Source organism: Cuculus canorus, chromosome Z (genome assembly GCF_017976375.1).
Source record: "Cuculus canorus isolate bCucCan1 chromosome Z, bCucCan1.pri, whole genome shotgun sequence".
NCBI lineage: Eukaryota > Metazoa > Chordata > Aves > Cuculiformes > Cuculidae > Cuculus > Cuculus canorus.
This window is the reverse complement of record NC_071441.1, coordinates 56068040-56096022: the sequence shown is the minus strand read 5'-3', so window position 1 is coordinate 56096022 and position 27983 is coordinate 56068040. Positions and strand designations below refer to the sequence as shown.

General features: G+C 44.2%; 1 protein-coding gene across 9 annotated transcripts in view; it reads left to right on the top strand.

Moving 5' to 3' along the window:
* Positions 1-27983, top strand: part of CAST (calpastatin) — a 71622-nt gene that overhangs the window by 42853 nt on the left and 786 nt on the right. For 7 of the 9 annotated variants that reach the window (XM_054053522.1, XM_054053525.1, XM_054053523.1 and 4 more), the window contains 25 exons: positions 2778-2828; positions 3154-3210; positions 3376-3492; positions 5630-5734; positions 6230-6331; positions 7107-7187; positions 7286-7339; positions 7909-8004; positions 8148-8243; positions 8997-9095; positions 10017-10100; positions 11063-11110; positions 13279-13383; positions 14535-14636; positions 15301-15402; positions 17429-17512; positions 18275-18322; positions 18481-18576; positions 19541-19639; positions 20731-20832; positions 22349-22441; positions 24231-24284; positions 24689-24778; positions 25921-26000; positions 27079-27145. In XM_054053522.1, the coding sequence (XP_053909497.1) occupies positions 2778-2828; positions 3154-3210; positions 3376-3492; positions 5630-5734; positions 6230-6331; positions 7107-7187; positions 7286-7339; positions 7909-8004; positions 8148-8243; positions 8997-9095; positions 10017-10100; positions 11063-11110; positions 13279-13383; positions 14535-14636; positions 15301-15402; positions 17429-17512; positions 18275-18322; positions 18481-18576; positions 19541-19639; positions 20731-20832; positions 22349-22441; positions 24231-24284; positions 24689-24778; positions 25921-26000; positions 27079-27136 (2103 nt within the window). In that variant the 3' untranslated portion in view covers positions 27137-27145. The remainder of the gene's footprint in view (positions 1-2777; positions 2829-3153; positions 3211-3375; positions 3493-5629; positions 5735-6229; positions 6332-7106; positions 7188-7285; positions 7340-7908; positions 8005-8147; positions 8244-8996; positions 9096-10016; positions 10101-11062; positions 11111-13278; positions 13384-14534; positions 14637-15300; positions 15403-17428; positions 17513-18274; positions 18323-18480; positions 18577-19540; positions 19640-20730; positions 20833-22348; positions 22442-24230; positions 24285-24688; positions 24779-25920; positions 26001-27078; positions 27146-27983) is intronic. The other 2 variants (XM_054053521.1, XM_054053526.1) reach the window with 2 other exon arrangements.

Here is a 27983-nt window from a genome sequence, read left to right as displayed (position 1 = left end):
GGACCTGGGGGTAATGGTTGACAGCCAACTGAACATGAGCCAGCAGTGTGCCCAGGTGGCCAAGAAGGCCAATGGCATCTTGGCTTGGATCAGAAACAGTGTGACCAGCAGGTCCAGGGAAGTGATTCTGCCTCTGTACTCGGCACTGGTGAGACCACACCTTGAGTACTGTGTTCAGTTCTGGGCCCCTCACCACAAGAAGGATGTTGAGGCTCTGGAGTGTGTCCAGAGAAGAGCAACAAAGCTGGTGAGGGGGCTGGAGAACAAGTCTTACGAGGAGCGTCTGAGAGAGCTGGGGTTGTTTAGCCTGGAGAAGAGGAGGCTGAGGGGAGACCTTATTACTCTCTACAACTACCTGAAAGGAGGTTGTGGAGAGGAGGGAGCTGGTCTTTTCTCCCAAGTGACAGGGGACAGGACAAGGGGGAATGGCCTGAAGCTCCACCAGGGGAGGTTCAAGCTGGATATTAGAAAAAAATTCTTCACAGAAGGAGTCATTGGGCACTGGAATAGGCTGCCCAGGGAGGTGGTTGAGTCACCTTCCCTGGAGGTGTTTAAGGAACGGGTTGATGAAGTGCTTAGGGACATGGTTTAAGGGAGTGTTAGGAATGGTTGCACTCTCACTTTCCCTGGAGGTGTTTAAGGAACGGGTTGATGAAGTGCTTAGGGACATGGTTTAAGGGAGTGTTAGGAATGATTGCACTCGATGATCCAGTGGGTCCTTTCCAACTTGGTGATTCTATGATTCTATGATTTTTGTCTTCCCTTTCAGCCAATATTTTACTTTTAGTGACTGACTTTCATGTGACATTGTGTCCTTACTGCAGTCTGCAGCTTCCAGACCTTTTCCAAGCTCACGTCCGTGTCTTTACGCCTGTTGAAGGTTTCCAAGCCTGGCGCTGTGGTTCAGCTTGTGGATGTGTGTATGTGTGTAACAAATAGTGAATGAATGTAGCGGATTTCTCTCTGTGGTTAACAGGCAAATAGAAGCTGGAGGTACCTAAATGGAGATGAAAGTTTGGCAGCCAAAATGAAAACATTACAAAATGATGAGAAAATTTAAATTACCATCTAATAGTTTTTTTGTTGGTTGTTCACTGAGTTTTGATAAGCTGCTGGGGTAAAAAGAACTATTATTTGTACTTAATAACTTTTAAAGATGATCAGTTAGGTAGGGTAAAGTGATAAAAAGTGCTTGTGTGTGTTGTCCCTTATCTCCTAGGTGAATTCAAATGTCTCTGCTGCATATGGGCAGAGCACAATGAGACAGGTGCGGGTGTCGCAACTCTGGAGGAAGCGTAAGGATGCCAGCCCTGATGAGGTTTGGCCCGGGAATCAGGGTCTCATCTCCTGCCGTGTGCTCTTCCTCCCAGTGCTGTTCCTGGCAGAACATCAGCCCCTGGCCAGGTCCATCACCACCTGAGGTCCGTGGGTGACCCCTGGACCTCAGCTCACACAGCAGCCACAGCCTGCCTCTGGCATCGCTGGATGGCTTCCAGTGGCCACACACCTTTGCCAGCAGGAGCAGGGAAGGGATGTTCCCCTGTACGCAGCGCTGGTCAGGCCATACCTTAAATTCTGGCTTTGGTTTTGGACCCTTCACTCTGAGAAGGACATTGAGGGGCTGGGGCGTGTCCAGAGAAGGGAAGTGGCTAGAGAACAAGGGCTGAGGGACCTCTGGCTATTTAGCCTGGAGAAGGGGAGCCTGAGGGGAGACCCCTTTGCTCTCTACAGCTCCTGGAAAGGAGGTTGTATGCTGGACTCTTCTCCCAAGTAACGAGTGATAGGATGAGAGGAAATGGCCTCAAGTTGTGCCAGGGGAGGTTTAGATTGGATATTAGGATAACTTTCTTTGCTGACAGAGTGTTGAAGCCCTGGCAGAGGCTGCCCAGAACAGGAGTGGAGTCTCCATCCCTGGAGTTGGGGTTCCAAAAACATGTAGATGGGGCATTTTGGAGCATGGTTCAGTAGGGAAGGAGTGTTGGGCTGACGCTGGGACTGGATTAGCTTAGAGGTCTTGTCTGACCTCAGTGATTCTATGGTTCTGTGATTATTTTTGTGTCATCTGTAGCACAAGTGAAGTAGGAAAACCAAGAAAAACAGTAAGAAAGATATGGTGAGGAGGCTGGTGTTTTCATTTTTCTTCCTTCTTATCACATATAACTGTTCATTAATATTTTCACTCTTTGTTCTTAGAATCACAGAATAGTTAGGGTTGCAAGGTACCTTAAAGATAATCTAGTTCCAACCCCTCTGCCATGGGCAGGGATATCCCACTAAATCAGGCTGCCCAAGGCCCCATCCAACCTGGCCTTGAACACCTCCAGGGATGGAGTAGCCACAACTTGCCTGGGCAACCTGTGCCAGTGCCTCACCACTCTCATAGTACCACTCTCCTCAGTGGTTCTGTACTGCAGTGATTTATTGTTTACTGTTGTTTGACTGAAGGTTAATCACAGGAAGCAATTTTGTGTCATGGCTGCACAAAATTTCCCAGTGAAAACCAAAGTGATCATGATATTTGTTTAATATCTTCTTTCTCTCTCTTTTCAATCCTTCAGTTAAGAAATGTGCATGCATATGTGTGTGTGTGTGTGTATGTGTACATTTGAATATTCTTAGACTGATGGAGTGGAAATCTGTGCCAGGATGTTGGAAAGAGCAAGGTCAAAGTGCTCATGAGTGTGGACCTGTCTTATGGTCATCATTAAATAAGCTGATCCCTTAGAAATAACCAAGCATATTAACCTCTATCTGCATATATGTTGCTTGTATTTCAGCCCACACCAACTACCAAAACTGAATCTGGAAAAAACATGCCGTCAACCAAGGTAAATCCTTATCTCTAATCTTTGGCAACTTTCTGTGCTTTGGTCTTTGACTTTGAATCAAAGAGGCTCAACACGTTGCTACAACTGTGGGATGTGAAGTTTCTATGTGGTCTGTGACATTTCTGCATGCGAAAGAGCCAGGAGCTGGCGGGTCTTGGAGTGTGGTCTTTGAGAAGAGCAGTCACGATGCTCCTTTGCTTCACAGTGGCTTAAGAACTGTTCTGTTAACCATCTTAAAATCCATAATGTGCTTACTTGAACTAGTACAGATCACGTTCCTTAGAATTGCAAGGGTATATTATCTCATTTTTTTGTTTTATGACAGCCAGCAGACTCTCAAAATAAACAGCAGTCAGAAGAGAAGCAAAAAGAACCCAGTGAGGTAAGTTGTATAGTCTTTATCTCTTCTTTTGTTTTTAAATAATGGCTTCTTAGAGTATTTTTCTTCTTTCTTTCATTTTTTAAAAAAATAATTAAAAACAAATCAAAGCAAGCAAAGCCAGCCCATACATATTTCCATATTTAATAATAGCTTATCTCTCCACAGGCAAAAAGCCAAACCTCACTTTCTGTGACAACAACTGCTAAACCAAATAACACAGAAAAAACAACTGCAACTCAAGGTGACCAGCCTCCACAAGTACCTTCCATAGAGACAGCAAAGGTAAAGTAAAGGCAGCAATACAGTTTTTATTATTTATTTTATGGCAGGGCTTAGAAATCCATGTCAAGATGGATTTTTGTGCTGGATATTGTAAAACGAGACAGTCTCCAAAAATCACAATGTAGAGAAGCTGAAAAGCTGTCTTGTGTTTGAAAGGTGTGAATGGCAAACTTCTTTGTGCTGCTTTAAAATTTGGGACTTAGAAACATCACATTTTACCCAATAATTAACACAGCCTGAATGTTCCACTTCCAGCTAACCCATGGGAGCAGTAGTGGAGAAGCATCAGCTGCAGATGGGCTACACAGCCAGGCAGTGTTCCTGGTTTGTGCTGGCTGGTTGGTGATCCTGGTGTGCATCCACCTTTTCTTGTCCTCTTTGTCCATCTTTTTCATTGTCCAATGTGCTCTAGCTGTTGGCCAAGCAAGCAGCGTGAGGTTTACCACAGCTGTAGGTGGGTTCCCCTGTGTTTTGTGCTTGGAGCTCCACAGCCAGTCATGAAAGTGTTTTCCAGGTTCCCTGGAGCCATGTGGCTGTAACTGGTTCTGTGTGAGCCCCTTCACTACTGAATGTGAACAGGAGCCACCATCCAGTCAGTCGAGCAGATACTTTGTTTATATAAGGAGTGTCCTCATGGAGCATCTTCACCTGCAAACTGCCAGGGCTGTGTGTGGTAGCGGTGTGGGCTCCAAAGTGACCCAGGTCAACAGGTTTTCTGTTTGGAGGAGGACAACCCCTACGCCCCAGCTGAGAGACTCTGCAAAAACTGGAGAGGGAAACTGCAAAAACTAGGGGAAAAGCTGGAGAGAAGTCACTTCAGGGAAGGGCAAGTGGGGAAGAAGCTGGAGCAAAAGTGTGTGGTAAAGTCAGAATGTAAATCTTCTGGTCTGTAATCTTCTGTAATGTAAATGTAAATCTTCTGTAAATCTGGGTAACAGCTGGAGTAACATGAAGGACTCAGCCCAGAAACCAGCCATGCCCTGGACTGCATTCAAAGCAGTGGGACCAGCAGGGCAAGGGAAGGGATTGTGCCGCTCTCCTTTGCTCTCCTGAGATCCCACCTGGAGCCCTTTGTCTAGTTCTGGAATCCTCAACATAAGAAAGACCTGGATCTGTCAGGAAAATTACAGAGGAGGCCATGGAGATGATCGAAGGGCTGGAGCACCTACCAGACGAGGCCAAGCTGAGAGAGTTGGAGTTGTTCAGCCTGGAGAAGGGAAGGCTGTGGAGAGACTTTAGAGGAGCTTCCAGTACTGAACAGAGCTCCGGAGAAGCCGTGGCTGCCAGATCCCTGGAGGTGTTCAAGGCCAGGATGGAAGGGGCTTTGAGCCCCTGATCCAGTGGGAGGTGTCCCTGCCCATGGCAGGGAGTGGAACTGGATGGGCTTTGAGGTCCCTTCCTACCTAAACCATTCCATGATTCTATGATTCTGTGAGTCCCACAGCAATGCCACCACCCACTGTGTATGCAGTAAATGAGGATGTCAGCGATGCAGAATCTGCATTTTTTTTGTTGCTTTTGCTCCACACAGAACTCCCTGAAGTCATTTGGTTACCCAAAAAATGAGGAGGTGGTAACAGGTTTTCACCCTGCCTGTTTGAGCAGTATTCACAGCTGTTTATAATAGGGTATGGAGAGCTATGCAGTCAATGAGAGCTTTCGAAGGAGGCTTGGAGGGGGCTCACAGTCCTCTTCAGTGCAGATTTCTTGTACTGGCAAAGTGAAAGAAAGAGGTAGAGTACTTAAAATTGCATGTTTTCCTTCTCACAACAGAATCGCACTGGGAACAGATTATGTCTCCATAGTGTTGCAGGTAGATGACAGCTTACCCTGCCCAAGCATCTGGATGCTGTGCAGGTGCATCAGCTTGCTGCTGGACCAAAAAAAATACGTGCAGCCTCAGAGCTAGATGTTTTAGGCTGTGCTTGGTATTCTGCTGGCTGCAGCTACTCCACTTCCAGACCCCTGAGGCAACAGGGAGAACCGTCCTATCCCTTCTATTTAAAGTGTGGATGAAGGGGAATGGGGGATAGGCATGAATGAGTAGAATCTCTGTTTACTTTTGTTTTGTCTCCGGAATTGTTAAGATAAGGTAATGTATTAAAGCCATCTCTTAATTTGTCTCTTATTTTTGCAGCCTAAGCCTGAGAAGACAGAGAAGGTGTCCATAGCAGCTGGTGGGACTGTGGCAGGCGCAGCGGGGACAAGCGCAGTTGCTGTAGCTGATGAGTCAAGTGCCGAGGTTGGTAAATACAGCCCTAGACAAATGCTTCCTGTGTAAAACCTTCTTAGAGAACACCTCTCTCTCTGAAACACTTCAGTTTCTGTATAAATAAACTGATAGCTGCTGAAGGACCGCTGTGTGGTGGTGATGTGTGAAGGTGGTGAAGGACTGCCTGAAGGAATGGGTGGCAAACTAGCACTGTGTCATTTCTGTTTTGTCAAACAGGACTTACTTAGAATCACTTTTTCTACAACTAGCATACAATTAATTACTTTTTAGCCGCAGCTATGTTTGTATATGTGTGTATGTCAACTGGTGTACAAATAGACACGGTCCTGTTACTGACATTGAGGAATTGGTTTAAGAATGAAAACTGAAAAATCTTTCAGGACCTCCTCAAATAAAGCTTTCGGCTTTGTTTCCAGGAGTTTTCTAGAGATACAGCAGATGAATCACATTTCTTCTCTTTCTGTGCAGCTTGGTAATTTCTATAATGATTTCCTTATTTCCCAGCTCGGTATGGACGAGTCGGCACTAGATAGCCTAATAGATACCCTAGGTGGATCTGAAGAAGATGTGCCTCCCAGTCCTGTTTACACTGGCCCAGAAGTTACGGTATTTCATATTTCTTATTTCTATTTTTCACAAGATTTGTGTCTAAAATATGCCTGTAGTCGCTCACTACCACATTGATCCAGTAATTGCCACTTTGGTCTGCCGAGAGGTAAAATAGAGTTTGCACAGCTACATTTTAGTGTTGTTTTCAGTAATGTAGAAATGAAGTAGTTATGTCTTTATGTCAGCGGAATACAGTAAAATCAACAGTGAAAATCTGTTGCTTTTTAAACTGTTTTCCAACCATGGTCTACCGTGGATTTACAAAAGGCAGGGATGGAGGTTTAAGATGGAGGTATTAAGGGCATAAATGACCTGGGAGATTTCATTTCTGCTCGAGAAAGAGTAAAACATTAAGTACTTTTTCTGAGTTAGAACGGGAGAGTAATATAAAAAGGATTCCGATTACAAGCTCAGTGGCTCAGTGCAGTACTCAGCCTTAGTGAAAATGCTGGAATTTATAAATATTTAAAATTCAATCTAGGTTCAGCAACGAATTCTGTGGTCTGAGACAGTGAAATAACTTGTGTTAATGCAGAGGGAATCTGGCAGTGGAGGAGCAGGCCTCTGCTAGATGACGTGGGCTGTGAAAGCTAGCTGAGATGTATGTGCATGGCACTAGGTTCTGAAAGACCCCGTAGGTCCAGGATTGGCCCTCTGACCCAGACAGCCCACATATTTTCCTCCCAGAACTACTACTGGAAATAGCTCTGCAGTAGGAATTTATTTCAATAAACAACAGTACAAAAGCATTGATGTGTGCGTTCTTTCGTAGGAAGATATAACCTCAAGATACTTGGAAGAAATGGGTAAACGCGAAGGTAGTCTTCCTCCAAAGTATGTTGAATTGTTGAAGGTTAGTGAGTTAAAAAAGAATAACACCCTCAATGTGTGTTTTCTTTCATATTGTGTGGTTTTGCTTCCCATTTACTAGAAATTTAATTCTCATTTCAGAGCAAAGGGCATGGCAAGGATGAAGTCCTACCGAAAGAAGAGCGACGAGATGAAGTAAGACTTGGTTTTTTTGTATTGAAACGACCAGGTTAAACTTTGGATTTCTAGGAAAATTTAAAAGCCTGTCTTCCAAAAATCCCAGGAGGAAGGAGTAGGCTGTGGCGTGCCAGCCAACACAGATACTGGTAAAACTAAGTAGGATTTAGCAGAGATGTTTTTAATAAGGAAGCAGGAATTTCCAAGACACTGGCTGAAGCTGAAACAAGTCAAATAAATGCTCACAGAGATATTGGATGTAAAAATAACAAAGGGAAGAAACAGTACCTGTGCATGCAGGACTCTCTTCACAATGGCTTTAGCAAAGATTACTTGAATTTCTAAACTTAGCAAGGAAATTCTGTAAGCCAGCTTAATTTTACCATTTTTACTGTTTAATATATATAAATAAAAGCTCATCTGGAAAGTGCATCAAGCAGTGAGGGGAAATATCTTTGTCTTTTCCTGTGACAGCGGTGTGGTCATTGTGTGAGTAAGCACAGAGCACCCTCAGGTTTTAAACCAGGTTTGACAGCATTGATTTTTGAGCTCTAGTGATCATAACCTCGTTTCAATTTCTTGCTCAGAAACCCATGACAGACGATGAGCTGGCAGAGTACCTGTCATCTGACTTCACCTGTAGCACTGCTTCTGCTGAAGAGAAGGAGACAAGTCTAGCAGAGGTATCAACATTTTTCTTCACATTAGCTTTACTGCAATGAAATATTGCCATTATTACCCTGATATTTCACTTTAGAATGATCTGGGCAATTTTCCCCTTCTCTTTATTCCTGCAAATTTGCCTATAACTTTGTATCTCTCATAGAAACCAGGTAAAGAAGGAGAAATTGTTCAGACGCAAGCACCAAGTTCAGTCAAGGCCTCACTTCCTCCTAAAGAGAAGACAACAAAACCAGAAGAGGTACATAGTCCTTTCTTGACGAGTTAACTACTAATTGAGCTTTACAAGATCCACTCTGTTGAGACCCCATCTGGAATCTTGTGTCCAGTTCTGGAATTGCCAACATAAGAAGGAGATGGAACTGTTGGAACAGGTCCAGAGGAGGCCATAGAGATGATGCGAGGGCTGGAGGACCTCTGCTATGAGGCCAGGCCAGGAGATTTGGGGTTATTCAGCCTGGAGAAGCTGCGAGGAGACCTTAGAGGAGCTTCCAGTACTGAAAGCGGCTCCAGGAAAACTGGGGTGGAGCTCTTGATCAGGGAGTGCAGGGATGGGACGAAGGGAAATGGCTTTAAAATGGAAGGGGGAAGATTTGGATTAGACATTAGCAAGAAATTCTTCCTGCTGAAGGTGGGAAGGCCCTGGCTCAGGTTGCCCAGAGAAGCTGTGGCTGCCCCATCCCTTGAGATGTTCAAGGCCATGTTGGATAGGGCTTGGAGCCCCTGATCCAGTGGGTTCCAACCCATGGCAGGGGTTGAAACTCTCTCTCTTTCTTTCTTATAAGCAGATAAGTTTTGATTGGTCTGTGCTAATCTCATCACATAGTTTACCATATCCTGCAATGTGATGTTAAGGAAGTCAGATATAGCCAAGCAGAAATTAGCAGTGTGGTGCTGGCTTTTTGCTTCACACTCGGCATGGAAGATGTGCAAGGCGAAGCCTATGTCAAGTAAAAGAAACAACGAAATTATTTATGTATTTATTTAAATATAGGAAATTAATGACGATGCAATGGATGCTCTTCTTGACACTCTTGGTGGACCTGAACCTGAACCTGAAGAAGACCGTGGCCCTGTTGTAGAGGTGTCAGAGGTAAAATTTTGCTCCTTTGTGCAGCAGCTTTCAGACTCCCCCGTGAAATCCCCAGTTCTTTTTATTAGATAAGTGACAGATGTGTAAAATCAGATTGCTCCAAGCCTCATCAAGCCTGGCCTTCGACACCTCTAGGGATGGGGCAGCCATCAATTCTCTGGACGGCCTGGGCCGGAACAAAATGTAGTAACATGGTCTGGAAAATTATAAGCATTTCATTTGGCTCTACAAGCACACAGACATTCTGCTTCCCCTGTGTTAGCTGTAGCTGATCTGTTTTTACACCAAGCACTGTGTACTAGTCATAGCAAGCTTTTGATGTACACTTATTTGCTGTTTGATTTTTAATTAAATCATTGGGATTTTGGTGTATGTACTGCTTTTTCTATCAAACCCCAGTATCTTTATAATTTGAGCCTTGCCTTTCACTGTGTCTGCCAAGCCTTTTGGTTTTCCTCCATAGTAAGCAGGAGCCCTTTATTTACATCTTAAACATTGGCTCCTTAGTTTAGTTTTGCAAACTCTGTCTATAATCCTGCTAATCTCACTTATTTTCCCCTGTCATTCCTTACAGCTCAGAGCAAACAAATTGCTCTGAGGAACAGCAGAATGTGTTGCTGAAAGACAGTGTTGGAGCTCAATTTTAACAAAAAAGAGAATGTTATATTGCAGATTGAGTCAGTCTGGGCCTTCAGACGGCTCAGTGGATGCATAGCTTCATGAAGAAGGGCCAGAAAATTTAAAGCTGTGTTTCAGTAGCAGTGATGGAGAAATAAATTGAGGAATTCGAACATCTTGATATAGGGGTTACTTTTAACTGACTTCAAACAGTAGGTGAAGAATCTTGATAGTGGAGTTGAGCATATTTTGCATTTTGATTTTAATTTCTCTAAGTGATTTTTTGTTGTTGTTCCTTTTAAGGCAAAAGCTAAAGAGAAAAAAGAAGTAAAGGCCGGAGAACATGAGGATACGATACCTCCAGAGTACAGGTTAAAATCAGAGCTGGTGAGTTGTTCATATCCCCATCACTCTGTGAACAGAGCACTGCATCCAGCACTTCCTTTCATCATAGATAAGGAAAGAATATGGGTAACACATGGAAAACTAGCATTTACTCAGTGGCTTTCTCTGTTGGTAGTTCTGTATCTCTAATTTTCTTCCCCTCCTTTGTGGACTCAACTGCGTTTTCCAGGCATTTTGAGCGAAGATCTGCCTGCTCTTCCCAGGTGACACGTTTCTTCTCCAAAAGCGGCATCACTTGTTTATGGTATTAACACCTCAGTGTTGTCCAATCCATCTCTTCACAGAATGGCTGTCCATATCCCTTTGCAACATAACCTTGAAACACCTATGTAAATGGTCTGAAAATTAACTCGTTTTTTCATGTTGTCACTTCCAAGTGATGCAGATCTGTTCAAGGTTAAGCAAAACAACAGCAGATTTGAGCTGTGTTTCCATGAAGTTCAAAATGGAAAGGTTTTCTGACAGTTTTAAGCTTAGCTGATGTTAGAGAGTCTGCTGTGTAAACTGACCTGGCCTCAAAACATTCTGTTTTGAAAGGAGCAGTTTTGCCCTTCTTTTTTAGAGATTTCAAGACTGCCTGACCTCAGAGCTTGGATTAACCTTTTGTTTCTCCAAGTGCAGAAGTTTGTCTTTTGCACCCAAAGCTTGTTTTACTAGTGGGTGAATTCCTGCTGGTTTCCTAAGGAATTAATTCCCACTGGATATTGATCCCAATAGGCACAAATGGGTTTTGGTCTCTTTGCTCATTAGGATTGTGTCGACATCGCATTTGCTTTTTTTATCCTCTTAACCGGCTGTGTATGATTTCTCCCTGTTTAGGGGAATTCTTGTTACTGTGCCACCAATCTACCCTTGTGAGCGTGATTTATTTTATGTTATTTTGCTGATGTTTTGGCCCTTGTTTTAACAACAGAAAAATGCCTCTGATGCTTACTTTCTTCTAGGATAAGGATGGAAAACCAATATTGCCGAAGCCTGAAGAAAAGCCTAAGGTTAGAAACCTGACAGTATTGTAGGAGTTACAATAGTTACCCTGTTTTACAATAGTTACCCTGTTTTATCCCTCTCTGTCTCCTCTGTCTGTGCAATTTATGTAAGTCTCTTGCTTTGCTTGTGTGTTTCCTTCCTTGCACAAAACCCGAAGTATCAAGCAAAAGCTGGTTTTATTGGTATCCACTGGCTGTGCATGAAGAGCTCATTGCAAGATTAACATTTTGAGATAACTGAGACAGGAGAGAGTTACAGAAATGACTGCTGGCACAAAAGAAAGCTGTATAGAATCATAGAATCATCAAGGTTTGAAAAGACCTCTATGCTCATCCAGTCCAGCTGTCACTCCAGCAACCCCGTGCCTACTAACCATGTCCTGAAATGCCACAGCCACACGCTTTTTGAACCCCTCCAGATATGGAGAAACAACCACTGCCCTGAGCAGCCCCTACCAGGGCTTTGGCACTCTGTCACAAAAGCCATATTTCTTAATATCCATTCTAAACCTCCCCTGGCTCAACTTGAGGCCATTTCCTCTCCTCCTATCCCTTTATACATGGGAGAAGAGACCGGCACCCACCTGGCTCCAGCCTCCTTTCTGGGAGCTGCAGAGAGTGATGAGGTCTCCCCTCAGCCTTCTCTTATCCAGGCTTAACAACTCCAGGTACCTCATGCAGCTCTCATAACTCCTGTTCCTCAGACTCTTCCCAGCTCCCTTCCCTTCTCTGGAAGTGCTCCAGTCCCTCAATGTCATTCTTGGACTGAGGAGCCCAAAACTGAACCCAGGATTGGAGGTGTGGCCTCACCAGTGCTGAGTCCAGGTGGGCAATCACTTCCCTGCTCCTCCTGGCCACGCTGTTTCTGATCCAAGCCAGGATTCTGTTGGCCTTTTTTTAAAGTAAACATTAGTAACAGAACTCATAAATGGAGAGGTCACATGGTATTGGATCACATAGCATCCACAGGCTGTCATAGATCACACAGCAGGGAATCAAAACTGTAGTTTACTCCCTTTTCACTATAACATTCTCAGTGAAAACCACTGAGGGTCAGCAGGCAGAGTACAAACCATGAGACCCTCCAGTTCACACTGCCTCCAATGGAACTGTGCTTCTCCTGGAAAAAAAAAGGAAAAAAAAATAAAATGAGAGACTCATAATTGATGGTGCTGCTTTCCACTACCTGTACGTCATAGAACCGTAGAATGGTTTGGATTGGAAGGGACCTCAAAGCCCACCGAGTTCCACCTCTGCCATGGGCAGGGACACCTCCCACTGGATTAAGGGGCTCAAAGTCCCAGCCAACCTGGTCTTGAACATCTCTACGGATGGGGTAGTCATTACTGCTCTGGGCAACAGGGGCCAGGGTCTCCCCACCCTCATCAGGAAGAATTTCTTCCTAATGTCCAATCAAAGTCTTCCCCCTTCCAATCTAAAGCCATTCCCCCTTGTCTTGTCACTCCATGCCCTTGGAAAAAGCCCCTCCCCAGCTTTCCTGGAGCCCCATTCAGTACTGGAATCTGCTCTAGGGTCTCCCTGCAGCCTTCTCTTCTCCAGGCTGAACAACCCCAATCCTCTTAGCCTGGCCTCGTAGCAGAGGTGCTCCAGCCCTCACATCATCTCTGTGGCCTTCTCTGGACTTGCTCCAACAGATCCATGTCCTTCTTATGTTGAGGATTCCAGAACTGGACACAAGGCTCCAGGTGGAGTCTCAGGAGAGCGGAGCAGAGAGGCAGAATCCCCTCCCTCGCCCTGCTGGCCATGCTGCTTGTGATGCAGCCCAGGGCATAGTTGGTTGTAATTCATACTTAAAGTAGTATAACAACATGATGCTGTTATAGTAAATACTATCTAGTAAATAGTAATATTTTTTTTTTCTAATGAAGAGGCTGTATTTTCCCTTTCAGTCACCCTGTTAACAGCATTGAACATCATGTTCTCTACGTTAGCTTTGACATTCGATAACAAAGCATCTGACTCATTCTGAGAAGTGGGTTTCCTAATCTTATGTTCTGTGATAGTCATGCTGTTTTGCTGCAAGTGAATGTGAAAGGTTATTTTGGTGTAGGCTACGAAAGTTTTTGTGCTTCCTCAAAAGCTCAGATTAAATTCTTGAAAAAAAAATTAAAACCAGGTAGTGATTCACCTGTACTGTATGGATTTTTTTGCAGCCTTTGAGTGAATCGGATCTCATTGATGAATTTTCAAAAGACTTTGCCTGCCCTGTACAGCCTGTGGTGGAATCCAAACCGCTGAAGCCCAGCAGCACATCCAAAGTAAGTCTTTCCAGTTCACCAAAAGTGCAGACATTGGTGGTTATGCTAAGGCTTGCTAGGTTCACAAAGGACACTGAGCTGGGCGGAAGTGTGGATCTGCTTGAGGGCAGGGAGCCTCTGCAGAGGGACGTGGACAGGCTTGATCCATGGGCTGAGAACAATGGATGAGGTTCAACCAGGCCAAGTGCCGGTCCTGCACTTGGGCTACAACAACCCTGTTTGTGCTTGGGGAACAGTGGCTGGAAAGCAGCCTGGAAGACAAGGACCTGGGGGTGTTGGCTGATGGCAGCTGAACATGAGCCAGCAGTGGCCAAGGTGGCCAAGAAGGCCAGTGGCATCTTGGCTTGTGCCCGAAACATCTTGGCCAGCAGGAGCAGGGAAGGGATTGTGCCCCTGGACTTAGCACTCGTGAGGCTGCACCTCTAATCGTGGGTTCAGTTTTGGGCTCCTCACTCCAAGAAGGACATTGAGTTGCTGGAGCATATCCAGAGAAGGGAACAGAGCTGGTGAAGGCTTTGGAGAACAAGAGTTATGAGAGGCAGCTAAGGGAACTAGTGTTGTTTAGCCTGGAGAAAAGGAGTTTGAGGGAAGACCTCATTGCTGTCTGCAGCTGCCTAAAAGGAGGTTGTGGTGAGTGGAGTGTTGTTGTCTTCTCCCAAGGGACAGGTGATAGGATGAGAGGAAATGGCCTCCAGTTGTGCCAGATCAGGTTCAGATTAGACATCAGGAAAAATGTCTTCACGGAAAGGGTCCTTAGGCACTGGAAGAGGCTGCCCATGGAGGTGGAGGATTCCCCATCGCAATTTTAAAGATGGGCCCATGAGGAGGTCAGGGTGGGGTTAGTAGTGGACAAGGTACAGTTGAGTCGATATTCTCAAAGGTCTTTTCCTACCAAATGATTCTATCTACAATACTATAATAATAGTACTGGTTTTCTAAGAAAAACATCTTCTTCTGTTTCTGTGCTCCATTGCCTCCAGCAAAATGTGCAATATTGGCACTTAGTGCTTAAAGGAGGGCTTCTACCTTTAAATTTAATCTTTTCTTTCTTGTTTTGTACTGACTTTTCTTTAGAAAAAAAGCCACTTAGCAGGTACTTATTGGGTTTCTGAGCATATTCGGTAAAATGCAGTGTAATGGTTCTGTTTCAGAAGCCTCCAGCTCCTGTGCCTGCAAAAACTACTAAGGATGAGGTCGTCCCTCGTGCAACAGCTTGCACTGTGCAGTCTTCAGCTCCATCAGCAGTGTCTCCAGTGAGTAGTCTTGGCTGAAGATAAAGGAAAACTTCATTTATGCAGTGGTAGAGCATATTGTCAGGATTCTTGCTTCAGAATTGCATGTTCTCCCTGGGTAGAGTTGACACAAAGGCTGGATGCTGTCCAAAAAAGCTCAAGTCTAGCGCAAACTGAGTGGGGAAGGTCGATGACCTTAATAGAGGAACTAAAACTGACAGATCTTTTGGTCTGCTCTAGTTCTTAGTGCTCTAAAAGAGATGCTGCTTGAGAACTTAAAAGGTACTGCAGGAGAAGATCCTAATTGTCCTTATGAATATTTCAGAAGATTGCATTAATGGCTGACACTCATGCATCTCTTCTCACAATATATAGGCAGCCCTTAGAAATCAAACCAAACAAACTCATCTTCTCCATGCAGAACATTTTAGCTGTGAGTCAGTCTTTGGGAAGGAGAAGCCTGTTTACAGAGCAACCCCTGTCAGAGGTTCCTTGTGCCCTGAACTCAGCTGATCCCATCTGGTAGGACAATCAGGGCGAGAAGCATTACAGTTTTTTGGTTTACTGCTCCATTTTTTACCATTAGTAACAAGTGGCTAGTGGTGGTGCTGCTCAAACGAGTTTCTTCAGCTGTAGCTGAGCTCCAAACTGAGAGTTATTTTCTACTCTGCTGATGCCCTTACAGGTCAGTCATGTGGCAGACGAAGCACTGGAAGCCCTGTCCAGTAGCCTAGGGCAGAGGGAGCCTGATCCAGATGAAAATAAACCTGCTGTGGACAAAGTTAAGGTAAAGAAACAAGCAGACTACAAAAAAACATAGAATCCTGGGATGGTTTGGGTTGGAAGGGACCTCAAATCCTATGCAGCTCCACCCGCTGCCAAGGGCAGGGAAGCCTCCCACTGGATCAGGGGCCCCAAGTGCCATCCAATCTGGCCTTGAACACCTCCAAGCATGGGCCACCACTGCTCTGTGCAGACTGGGCCAGGGCCTCACCACCTCATCGGGAAGAATTTCTATGTAATGTCTAATTGAAATCTTCCCGATTCCAATTTAAAGCCATTCCTCATCATCCTAACACTCCAGGCACTTGGAAAAAGCCCTTCCCCAACTTTCCTGGAGCCCTTTTCAGTAGTAGAAGCTGCTACAGGGTCTCGTCGCAGCCTTCTCTTCTACAGGAAGTGAAAAATAGTGTTTTGATATTATTATCTTCAGTGTTATTGTATTTCATCAAGTTAGAAACAACTTGGAAATAACAATTTCACTATTTTTAAAACAAAATTTACTTGTGAAACCAGTTGTGTTCTGCTTACGACATAAGGGCAGGATTTTGACAGTGAATGCATGTTCTTAATCATTCTGCCTGTTACAGTGCAGTAATTCCCTCATCCTCTGGAAACTGCCTTTGCCTTCTGTTCTACAGCGGAGTCAAAGCTGCATTAACCTGCACATCAGAAGTGTGTCCACTATGGTCTTTATTCAATAGGATCCTAGTTTATGATGAGGTGTTCAAATTAGTAATGACACATAACTTAGCCAGCAATGTGTGCTCACAGCCCCAAAACCAACTGTGTCCTGGGCTGCATCAAAGCAGTGGGACCAGCAGGGAAAGGGAGGGGATTCTGCCCCTCTGCTCTGCTCTGGTGAGACCCCGCCTGGAGCCCTGTGTCCAGTTCTGGCTCCAACATAAAAAGGACACAGAACTGTTGGAATGCATCCAGAGAAGGCCTTGGAGATGATCCGAGGGCTGAAGCATCTCCTGTATGAGGCTAGGCTGAAAGAGTTGAGGTTGTTCATCCTGAAGAAGAGAAGGCTCCAGGGAGACTTTAGAGTGGTTTCCAGTAGGGAAAGGGCCTCCAGGAAAGCTGGATCAAGGACTGCAGGGACAGGACAAGGGGAAATGGTTTACACATGGAAGAGGGGAAATTGAGATGAGATCTTAGGAAGAAATGTTTTCCTGTGAGGGTGGTGAGGCCCTGACCAAGGTTGTCCAGAGAAGTGGTGGCTGCCCTGTCCCTAGAGGTGTTCAAGGCCAGGTTGGATGGGGCTTTGAGCCCCTGATCTAGTGGGAGGAGTCCCTGCCCGTGGCGGGGTTTGTAACTGGATGGGCTTTAAGGTTCCTTCCAACTGAAAACATTCTGTGATTCTCTCTTTTTTTTCAGTGATCCTGTTATTTTAACCAGGGCCCTTAAGACGGTCACTGAAATACATGCATTCTGTCTGCAGGAATGTTGTCAGCGTTCACATTCTGCCCCCATTTTCCACCCCAAACCACAGCAGTTGATGTGGACTGATGTCAAAACCAGAAGATAGCTCTTCTGGCGGTCTGGAACTATGTCAAATGAGAGTTCCCAAAGTTGGCTTCACTGCCTTTTCTTAGTTGTCCTCTTCCAACATAACTTCTATGGGGAGTTTGTCGTTTTGGAGTTGGCTACTGTTGTCTCTTTTCAGCCCTCCTCTGTGTGCGTCTTCGTAGGTGTTGAGTGGGTTTCGGAATAATTAAGAATTAAGACTCAGAGGTGTAATGCTACTCTTGTGCTCTTCTTGTTGGTCTGTGCTTGTCCATGTACTTAACTCTGCTATTGTCATTGAGTTAGGTAGAACTGATAGGAGAAGGATGAAACAGACAGAGAAATGAAGGCTTTCTCAAGATAAAAGGCTTTCTTTTGATTTGCGTGAGGTTTTTATCTGATAGTCATATTGAAAGGCTAATATGAATCACTAGATTGGAGACTTTGAAAGCTTGCTTGTACACTTTTCTGTTGGGATGTAAATATTTCATTTTATTAATGCTACTTTTATTTTGCCTTTGCAGGAGAAAACCAGACAGGAAGAATACAAAAAACTGGGTGAAGATGAAGAAACTATTCCTCCTGAGTACAGACTGAGAGAAGCCAAAGTAATTTATTTGCTGTTTTAGTCATACATCCACTCTTCAGAATTTATGGATAAAACTGAAATGCCAGTTCCTTTCGAAATGTTGAGGTTTAATTCAACCATTTTTATCATAGATAAACATTCAGTTTTGTATTTCCTGAATGTCCAACGTCTGCTGTTAGATACCTGCATAGGCACAAGAAAGGTTTAGATAGAAGCAGCAGGTGAATAATTTTGGCTGAGATGACTGCTCTGGAGTCTTTCAGTAGCTTTTTGTACTTTAGAACTTAAGAAATCACGATTGGGCAAAGCTGTTAAAAAATCCAATTATTTCAGGTGCTATTTTCACAAACAAACCTCACTACATGACTTGTTTGACATAAAAGGGCTGCTTAGGTAGAGCCGAGGCTGATGCAACATCAGCCACAGTTGCCGGTGTGAAAAGATCCAACCTTTACAGACTGTGCATCCAGGAATCTTGTAACAGGTCTGAGAGCTGGGATTTCATTTATTAATTGTGCTGTTTCAGTGGAAATTGACACATGAAGTAGGGAAGCTCAGAATCCCACACACCAAATCACCTTTCAGCACTCAGGTGTTTTTAAGTCTCCGGACCTGGGTGTTTTAAGTGGCACCTTGAATAACGGTGGAAATGCTCGAGGCTAAGGGTTACATTGTTCTCTTGTGTGAGATTCTGTTGTTCCATGACTGCTCTCGGAGCACTTGCCTTGCATGGTCATTCAAAGGCCACTTGATCTAATATCAGAGGATTTGTCTTTTGTAGGATAAAGATGGAAAACTACTCCTACCAAAACCAGAAGAAAAGCCCCAGGTAAGAAAGTGAACATTCAGATAAATGTTTAATTCATTAATTACTTCCCCAAATGTCAGTATGTTTTCCCAGACTTTAGTTTAAAAATGGATGTAGACTATGTTGCCTTTTAATAGGTGAAAAAGCTTAAAAGCCTTTTTTTTTTCTTTTAATGATAGTCCATGACTGAAAATGATCTTTTAGAGGGTTTGACAGAAGGATTTTCCTGTTCTCCATCACCTTCTGCACCATCACCTGCACCAACTGTAATTAAGGTGAGTGCATTTGTTGTCTGAAATTCTGTTTTATTTTCAAATTGTTTAAGTGATCTTGTTATTTTATTTGTCCACCTTAAGTTTATGTGAACTTTCTTAAATAAAGTTCAGTAACTAAAAATCTAAGATATTTTTTGCAATAAAAGGAGATCAGGACTTTAAGAAGGAAAAAAACCTTGGTAAGTTATGTTATATTTTTTCACCAGCTGCTTGCAGAAGTAATGCTTTGTAGTTAAGAATTTTTAAAGTATTGCTTGGGAATGTAGATGGATTTGGTGAAAGGTCTGGAGCCGTGTGCTCTTGGAGCAACTGAGGACCCTGGTGCTGTTTAGTGTGGAGAAGGAGAGGCTGAGGGGAGACCTCATCACTCTCTGCAGCTCCTAGAAAGGAGGTTGTGGTGAGATGGGTGCTGGTCTCTGCTCCCAAGGAACAAGCAATAGAATGAGCGAAATGGCGTGAAGTTGTAACAGAAGGGGTTTAGATTGGATATTGGGAAAAATGTCTTCACTGACAGAGTGGTGAAGCCCTGGCAGAGGCTGCCCAGGGCAGGGGTGGAGTCCCCATCCCTGGAAAGGCTCAAAAAATGTGTGTGAGTTTGGGGCAGGGTTTAGCAGGTACAGTGGGGTTGGGCTGACAGTTGGACTGGGTGAGCTTATAGGTCTTGTCCAACTGTAACGATTCCATGATTCCACGATTCTAAGTCACATTCACCTGCCTCTGAGCTGTGCCAAGGTGTAAGTCAGTAGTTGAGATGTAAAATTGAACATGAACAAGCTGAGGTGTAAACTGTTTGCACAATGTTTCCCAAGGACAGGCTTCAATCATTAATGAGTAAAGTTTCAAATGAAAATAAAGTCATGGAAATAAAACTGTATGGGTGTTGCATTTCAGATGCATGGAGTTTGGTGCACATTTTAATATTTTCAATCCTCTGTGTTAGTAATGATGATGTCCCTCATTTCAGAAAGCCAAGAAGTATGCAAAGACTCCAGATTGCTCTGATGTTATCTCTGCTGCAACCATTTCTTCAGTGCACTCAGCAGCTCCTTCAGCTTCTTCCTCAGTAAGCAGCATCCTGCATAGATCGCTATCCCAAACTAGGAGCCGGTGGATGGAGAGAGATGGAAGTTAAATAGTTAATTGCTAATACAGGCTATTGGGAGAAAGAAAATATTCCCTCTGGTAAACAAAAGTGTGAGTTTCCGAGCACTTTGTGTTCAAGTGACAGCAAAAGCTGTTTTTCTCTGTGTTCCGCTCACTGTGGCATTTCAGCCTGCCTTTGGAACCTCATTGCCCAGCTTGGGAAAGGAGGCATCCCATCCTGTCGTGATCACTCCAGCACTGCCGAGATCAGCGGACATGTGCGTTTCCTTTCTGTAGGCGATGCAGGTGGTTTCCTGCACCCAAGTGGTTCCATCTTTAGTCTTGGGCCTCCAGCCGAACCACACCATTCTTTTGCTGGTTAGGTGATGGGAACATTTAAGGTAATAACAGTGCAGTCATGGCCATAGTGATGAAGCTATCTGCTGGGGCTGTGAAAGGAGGAGTTCCAGGTTAATTCAAGCAGTGCCTTGACCTCCTTACCAAACCAGAAGCACTATCTTGCCTTGCATGTCATTGCAGTGTCTCATTCTTCCTCCATTTTGATCCATGCAGTGGGAGCTCCCTCTCGTGTTTCCAGCCTGACAGCTCTTCCTTCCTGGGCTCTAGCTGTTTTAAGGGCTTTCTTTCTAACCAGTGTTTGAATAAAACTGGTGTGAGGAAGCGAAAGACCATACATGTGGTGGAGATGAGAATGTTAAGGAGTTGTAATTCAGATTGACCATTCCCTGGCAGCTAATCTGCAGTGATAGTGATGTTTGCAAAGTAAAAGAACCCGTCTTTAGATTCTCATTAGATCAGTGGGCTTATGTGTAATAAAAGGAAGTCATTAAAATAAACCATAACCCCTTTGTGCAGTTAGGTTATCTGTAGCTCTAAATGTTCTGTATTTTCCCGAGATATTGCAGCACCTTTTAATTAAAAAAGGAGAAGCTGATTGTTCATTATTCACTGAAGTCGACGGTTCATTAGTCAGTACTTGATTTAGCTTGATGGACTGAATTATTTTCATGGCAGATTTGCTCTCATGAAGGTGTTTATGCTTTGTGTTAGGGAGGAAAAGAGATGGATGATGCCTTGGATCTCCTGTCTGATTCCCTGGGGCAGAGGGAGCCCAACCCTGAGGAGAACAAACCAGTTGTGGATAAAGTGAAGGTAACAAAAGGAGTTCTGAAATTTGTGAAGCCTGGGGGAGTGGAAAACCAAAACCAAACAGAAAAAAACCTAAATCTGAGAAAGTTACCTCCCTTCTTTGCGGAGTTTCTCGTGGTGTACTGCAAAACTTCTTACATGCTCACAGCGGTATGTGGTCATGTATATAATTTTCAGGTGTAGGAGCAAAGTCACTACGAAAAAGCCCATACTTTTATGTTGTCCTCCATGTAGGCATAGCAACCACTCTCCAATCAGCTGGATTACTCATATGTTTGTGAAAAATTTTGCATTAGTTAATATACTTTAGCCACTTGAAGGTAAGTGTTGAAATGTCACAGGAAATTTGATTTCAGCGCCTTTTATTGCCATTATTCTAGTTGGTTTAGAGGTGTCTTCTCTGGGCTTCGTTTCTAAAATTAATTTTTTTAACTTACTTATTTGTGCTTGTTTTGTTTCCATTCAGTCTTTCTTCACATTATTGTATAAAGAGATTTCTGCTAGTGTGAAAACCAGTTGCATTTCTGCATAATAGTAAATTGTAAAGTGAAATAATTAAGGTAAAAGTCATTACTGGAGAAAAAGGCACCATAAATTGCCCATGAATAAATTTAGTCTGAAATCTGGAAGGAGATTTCTAATCTCAGAGCAGACTCCAGTGTGGAAGTTGGGTGCTGTGGGAATGGGTTCAGACAGCCTGGTCTGTTGACATAGATGTATGAGCCCACCTTTTTCCATCTGTTGTTCTGCACAAAGGCATGGAAGGTGTTAGTCTTCAAAAAATGCAGGAAAAAAGACGAGACCCTTAATGTCTGTGTTAACAAACACAAAAATATTCTTCAACAATTTGTTGAAAAACTGACTTTATATCCAAAGCAGGTGCTTTATTTGTTGTGTTTCTGGTATGTTTGCCAGAAGTCAGAGCAGCTTATATAAAAAAATAAATGCTGTGGAAGGAACACTTCCATCCTTGATGCAGTTTCTAGGAGCTTGTGGTGCTCTGCCCTCTCCTGGTGTTGGATTCCGAACTGACTGGGGCTCCTCAGTCTGGTTGGCAGTGTCGGCTACTCCTGACCAGTCGGAGTGTGAGATGGGTGGGTGCCATGGATTCTGATAGAGGCATTCCAATGCTTTCATGGTTAAGACTTTGCAGGAACATTAGTGTTGGCTTAAAGCTGCACTGCATGGATGAGATCTGACACAAAAGTACAGAATGACTCCTTTTAATTGTATTATTGAAAACCAGTGCTGAACATTGACATTTCTATATGCTGGGATGCTGACGTGTACACTTATTTTTAACTTATCGAATGTGTAAACTTTTTGAGAGCTCATAACTTTGAAACTTTCAGGCATGTAACACTTCATAGCAAAGTGATTATATGTTTTTTTCTGGTAGTTTTAAGATTTTAAATTCAAAAAAAGGCATCTGTCCTAAGTTCAATGAGCACACTGTCTTCCTTTGCATTAATATTTCTTACACAAGTATTAAAGATGCTAATAAATCAAATGCTTTCAGGAAAAGGCTAAATCTGAACACAGAGACAAGCTTGGAGAAAGAGATGATACTATCCCTCCTGAGTATCAAAAACTTCTGGAGTCTGGTGGTCAGGTGAGGAGAAGCTTTGTTAGTTTTTATTGGGTTGTCTTATTGCAATACCAGAAATTTGTGCATATGAGCCAGTCTGTCCTCTTGGAATTATAGGGAGAACAGGGAAGACAAGTAAGAGAGTGAACGATATTTATATATTAGGGTTAAACAAGTAAATATCCTGTCCATGGATGAGCTCTGTGCATCTTTGCATGTGTTTAATTGAAAACAAAACAAAACAACAACAACAAAAAAAGAAAACAAAGAGAAAAACAAGTTTGAGGTTTTTATCTTTTTTTTTAAATAGGGTAATCTTAAAATTAAAATCTGGAATGTTTTGGGTTGGAAGGGACCTCAAAGCCCATCTAGGCAGGGATACCTCCCACTGGATCAGGGCAGGGACCCTCCCACCGTCCCACTGGATCACCTCCCACCCTCAAAGCCCCATGAAACCTGGCCTTGAACACCACCAGGGATGGGGCAGCCACAGCTTCTCTGGGCAGCCTGGGCCAGGGCCTCCTCACCCTCACAGGACTTCCTAAGATCTCATCTCAATCTCCCCTCTTTCAGCTTAAAACCAGTCCCCCTCGTTCTGTCCCTGCCCTCCCTGATCAAGAGCCCCTCCCCAGCTTTCCTGGAGCTCCTTTCAGTACTGGAAGGCTGCTATAATCTGAGCACACAAATCCTATTGAACTAACCTGTAGGAATCAACATCCTGGAGATATTTGCTGTCTGTGAGTAATAGTGCTCATTCATTCCGAGGAGTTTTGAACAAAGTTCAGGTACAAAGTGCATACACAAGTACTATCTCGATGGTGCAGCTAAAAGCCCCATGAAACTGGCATCCACTGAGGCTCATGACTGCTCTGACAGTGACTTTTCTGGATCAGGAAGGTGTTTTTCCAGTAGACTGTAAGGGTAGAGAGACAATTTAGCAGACGTAGTCAAATGAACAGAGCATGGAAACACACCGTGAGCTGGCTTTAGATACATAGCATGAGGAATAAATAAATCAGTTCAGAATATTTCAGCTTTCTTGGTGATCGGTGAACTCCCAAAGTCAACCCCAAGTACTTCTCCCTGTAGAGAAGGACTTGGGGGTGCTGATTGGTGAGAAGCTCGACATGAGCCGGCAATGTGTGCTCACAGCCCAGAAAGCCAACTGTATCCTGAGCTGCATCAAAAGAAGCGTGGCCAGCAGGGCGAGGGAGGGGATTCTGCATCTCTCTTCCTCTCTTGTGAGACCTCATCTGGAGCATTGTGTCTGGTTCTGGAATCCTCAACAGATGGAGCTGTTGGAACAGGTCCAGAGGAGGGCTACAAGGATGATCAGAAGGCTGGAGCACCTCCCATATGAGGACAGGCTGGGAGAGTTGGGCTTGTTCAGCTTGCAGAAGAGAAGGCTCTGAGGAGAACTTAGAGTAGCTTCTAGTACCTGAAGGGGCTACAGGAAAGCTGGGGAGGGACTTTTTACAAACGCATGGAGTGATAGAACGAGGGGGAATGGTTTTAAATTAGAGAGGGGCAGATTTACACTAGACATAAGGAAGAATTTCTTTACAATGACAGTGGTGAGGTACTGGAACGGATTGCCCAGAGAAGTTGCGGATGCCTCATTCCTGGAGATGTTCAAGGTTGGATGGAGCCTTGGACAGCCTGAGCTAGTGGGAGGTGTCCCTGCCCATGGCAGGGGGTGGAACTGGGTGGGCTTTGAGGTCCCTTCCAACCCAAACTATTCTAAGTTTCTATGATTCTATGTCTTAAAACTAATCTAACCAGTCCAAAATGAGGATGTAATCTTCTTCCCCAGGATAAACCAGGAGAGAGAACTGCAAAGGATGATGCCAAGCACAAAGAACCAAAGGTAATGTTTATTATATTTATGCACTGTGTTTGCTTTGTGCTGTGTGCTGTGTTTAGTAGACTCAAGGCACAAACCACTCCAATTCTCATTAACAGTGAGTGCAGTGCAGGACGTGCAACAGTGTGGGCAGCAAAGCTTTCCTAAAGAGTAACTCCTCGTAATAAGTACAGATTTTATGCACAGCTGCACCCTAAATGTTCAGGTCCAGTATTCAAAGAAACTGTGTATCTTGGAACCCTCAAAGAGACATCTCTTTGATGAGACATGTTCTAACAGACATGTAGAGTCCAGGGATGGTTTTTACCAAGAAGGGGATAATTAAGGCAGACATAAATTCCTGAAACATTAAATGGGCTGTCAAAAGTGTTGCACAGCATGTGACTTCATAATTTAAATCATTGCAGAAGCCCACAGATGACTCAGCAGCTATTGATGCCCTATCAGGTGACTTTGATACTTGTGCGAAGTCTCCTGCCACGCCAAAGCACTCAAAGGTAGGTATTTTCTGCTAATAATTTGCAAAATAAGCAATTTTTCACTACTCTGTGAAAGGTCCTCACTTTCCTTTGTGGTAGGTTGGATTATGTTTACAGCTGGCCTCTTTGGAAGTGGCTGTCTGGATGCAGTGGTTTCCTTGCTGCTGTCATCCAAGTGTGATGCATCTTGCTGTGTACTAAATAATTGGAAGGAGGAAGATTTGTGGTATTTAGGGTCTTTAAGAGAGGTAAGACAGGCTTGGAGAAGTAAGTTGTGCAGGGGATTGTGGTAGCAGTTCTTGTACAGATTAGAGTATCCAAAGGTGTAGGGAGGCAGAGGAATCTCTCTTCAACGCTTGCACACACTGCCCAGCAACATCTGGTGGGTGTTGGTCTCTTCTCCCAGGTGATAGATGATAGGACAAGAGGGAATGGCCTCCAGCTGCATCAGGGGAAATTTAGAATGGACATCAGGAAAAACTTCTTCATTGAAAGGGTTCTCGGGCACTGGCAGAGACTGCCCAGGGAAATGGTGGAGTCCCTGGAGGGGTTTAACAGACAGGCAGATGAGGTGCTTGGGGATGTGATTTAGTAGTGGACAGATACAGTTGGACTTGATGATCTCAAAGGTCTTTTCCAACCTAGGGATTCTATAATGATTCTATGACTCTATGATGGTTAAAGCGTTGATTATGATTATCCATGTGTCCATGGTGCATTTGTTCTTCTCTGGGAGTGAGAGAAGTAGCAGCTCTGACACTAAAGTTCAAATCAGAAGTGATTCCTGTGGGGAAATAGCTGTTTCCACAGGGCTATCCCAACCACTGCAGTGCTTCCCCAGGTGCTACCCTTGACGCTGAATCCTCCAACAACTGATGCCAAACTCTGAGTGTTTTAAGTGCTGTTTTATTTGTTATTTAGCTTTTGAGCTAAACCCTTTGCTGCAGCTTTGTTGCTTTGTAGTGAACGCAGACCCTGCGTATGAAACGCTTCTCTGGATCCCAGCGTGCTGTAGGCATGACAATGTGTGTGCATCCCACATCAAGTGCCCTCCCACCGCACCAGCCACATTCCAAGCACTGCATTACAGCCAGTGTTGAAGCGGGAGCTCTTGATTCTCTGTCCTGTTTGTAACTGTAATTATTGCTTTTTCTCTGGAGTGTAGGACAAAAGTGGAAAGCAAACCGTCACCACGAAGCCGACCCAGAAGGATAAAGGAAAACCTGGAGACCCTAAAAAGGTAGAAATATACATATTATAGTATGGGTGGTCATGATTACCGTGTGCTGTAAGCAGGGAAGGTGGAAAGCTGGATTTTGGATTCATACTACATGGATTGCATTGGGCAGAATTTTACATCAATGAATTGAACTCAATCCATTTTTGTGTGTGTTAACGTCAGGGAAAAGCGCCCCTCTGTTTCAAGGGATATTTTCAATAAATGGGGGCTAAAATGTTCCTTTCAGAGAGAGTGAGGTCAGCGCATGCTCCACAGGCTTCTCATCACTGTATTTGCTGATCTAGGAGTCACCCTTCCCATGCTTGTCTCTCTTTCAGGATCACCATCAATTCTCTCTTTCCTTCACAGTTATTAATGACTGATCCTTCAACCACACATCCTTTTCTCAAGTTCTTATCATTATCTATTTTTTGAAAATGAATGAAACCACACATTTACCCATAGATAAGTGTGCAGATGAATCTAGTGGGAAAAGGAAGGCAGCTGTTTCCAAGAAAAGAGAAGGAAAAGAGAAAGAAAAGGAGAAGGGAAAGAAAAGGAAAGAGGAGGGAAGGGGAGGTAAGGAGAGGCGAGGCAAGGAGAGGGACAGGTTACTTGGATTTTGTCATAGAAGCATGAGTCAGATAGTGACATTTCTGCTGGAAGTCCCGTGTTTCACACTTGAAGTGATGGGATTTTCTTTTAATATGGAATTGCTGTTTGTTTAACAGCAGAACAGTCTCAGAATTGTGCATGTAGAATCAGTAGGGGTCTTCAACTCCCCTTTAGCAGGGTGGATGTTTCAGTTTTCTGAGATGTGACTGGATCACTGCCCTGCGTTAAAGGGTTCTGGGAAACAGTATGGGAAGCGGTCAGCTTTGGTTCTTGTCTCAATCAAAGTGAATGATGAGGGAAAGGTGAAAACCTATTTACACAGCAGAAATTACAGATACTTTTGCTAAATCCACTGTGTTTGAAGTGCAAGTCACCGTTATGTCTGAGCTGTGTGTGATTTCTGATGAGCACCTGTCACTGTTTTGGTATGGATTTTAGCTTAGTCCATAGCTTCTGACCGTTTTGTGCCTCTCCTGCTCTTCAGGCTAAGGGACAGTCCTCCGGCAGCAAACCTGAGAAGCAGAAAACAAGCTAAACATTGACACCATCAGGTGAGATTTCTCCCTCTGTCCTCTGAACTGTCACAAACACAGTCTGTGCTGGTATTGTCAAAGCTGAGTTTCGTTGGCAGTCCCTTAACTGCCTGCAGACATGGTTAGAAACGCTGTTAGACACAGCACATGGAAGACTTGGAACTTCAGTGTTCCCAGGCATAAAACACTCTCTTTTTCTTTTCCCACACCCTTTGTCTGTACAGGTTGTACAGAATTATTTTTTTGAGACAAATACCATTAGGTCCATGTAGCTAAGGAATCCAGGCCATGACATGCTGCTTGCCCAGGGAGAACTTTTTGCAGAGAGTGAAGATCAAACACAAGTGGTTGGCTTTGCCTTTAGGAGAGGGAGCTTTTGTCATTATTTCTGCACTAGACTGGTGCTGGAGCAGCATCAAGAACAGACGCAATGCTGGCAGGAATAGCAGGCATCAAGGTCCCACTCTGGGTTTTCCTAGCACAAAACAGCCTCGCTGTGTGTGCGTGTTCCACCCTCACCATGAAATAATTTGTGCTTTGCTTCATCAAACCACAGAATGATTTGCATGGGAAGGGACCTCAAAGCCCATCCAGTTCCAGCCTCTGACATGGGCAGGGACACCTCCCACTGGATCAGGGACTCACAGCCCCATCCAACCTGGCCTTGAACACCTCCAGGGAAGGGGCAGCCACCACTGCTCTGGGCAGCCTGAGCCAGGGCCGCCCCACCCTCACCAGAGAACGTTTCTTCCTAAGATGTCACTTCAATCTCCTCTCTTTCAGCTGAGAAATGGTCCCCTTATCTTATCCCTGCACTCCTTGATCAAGAGCCCCTCCACAGCTTTCCTGCAGCCCT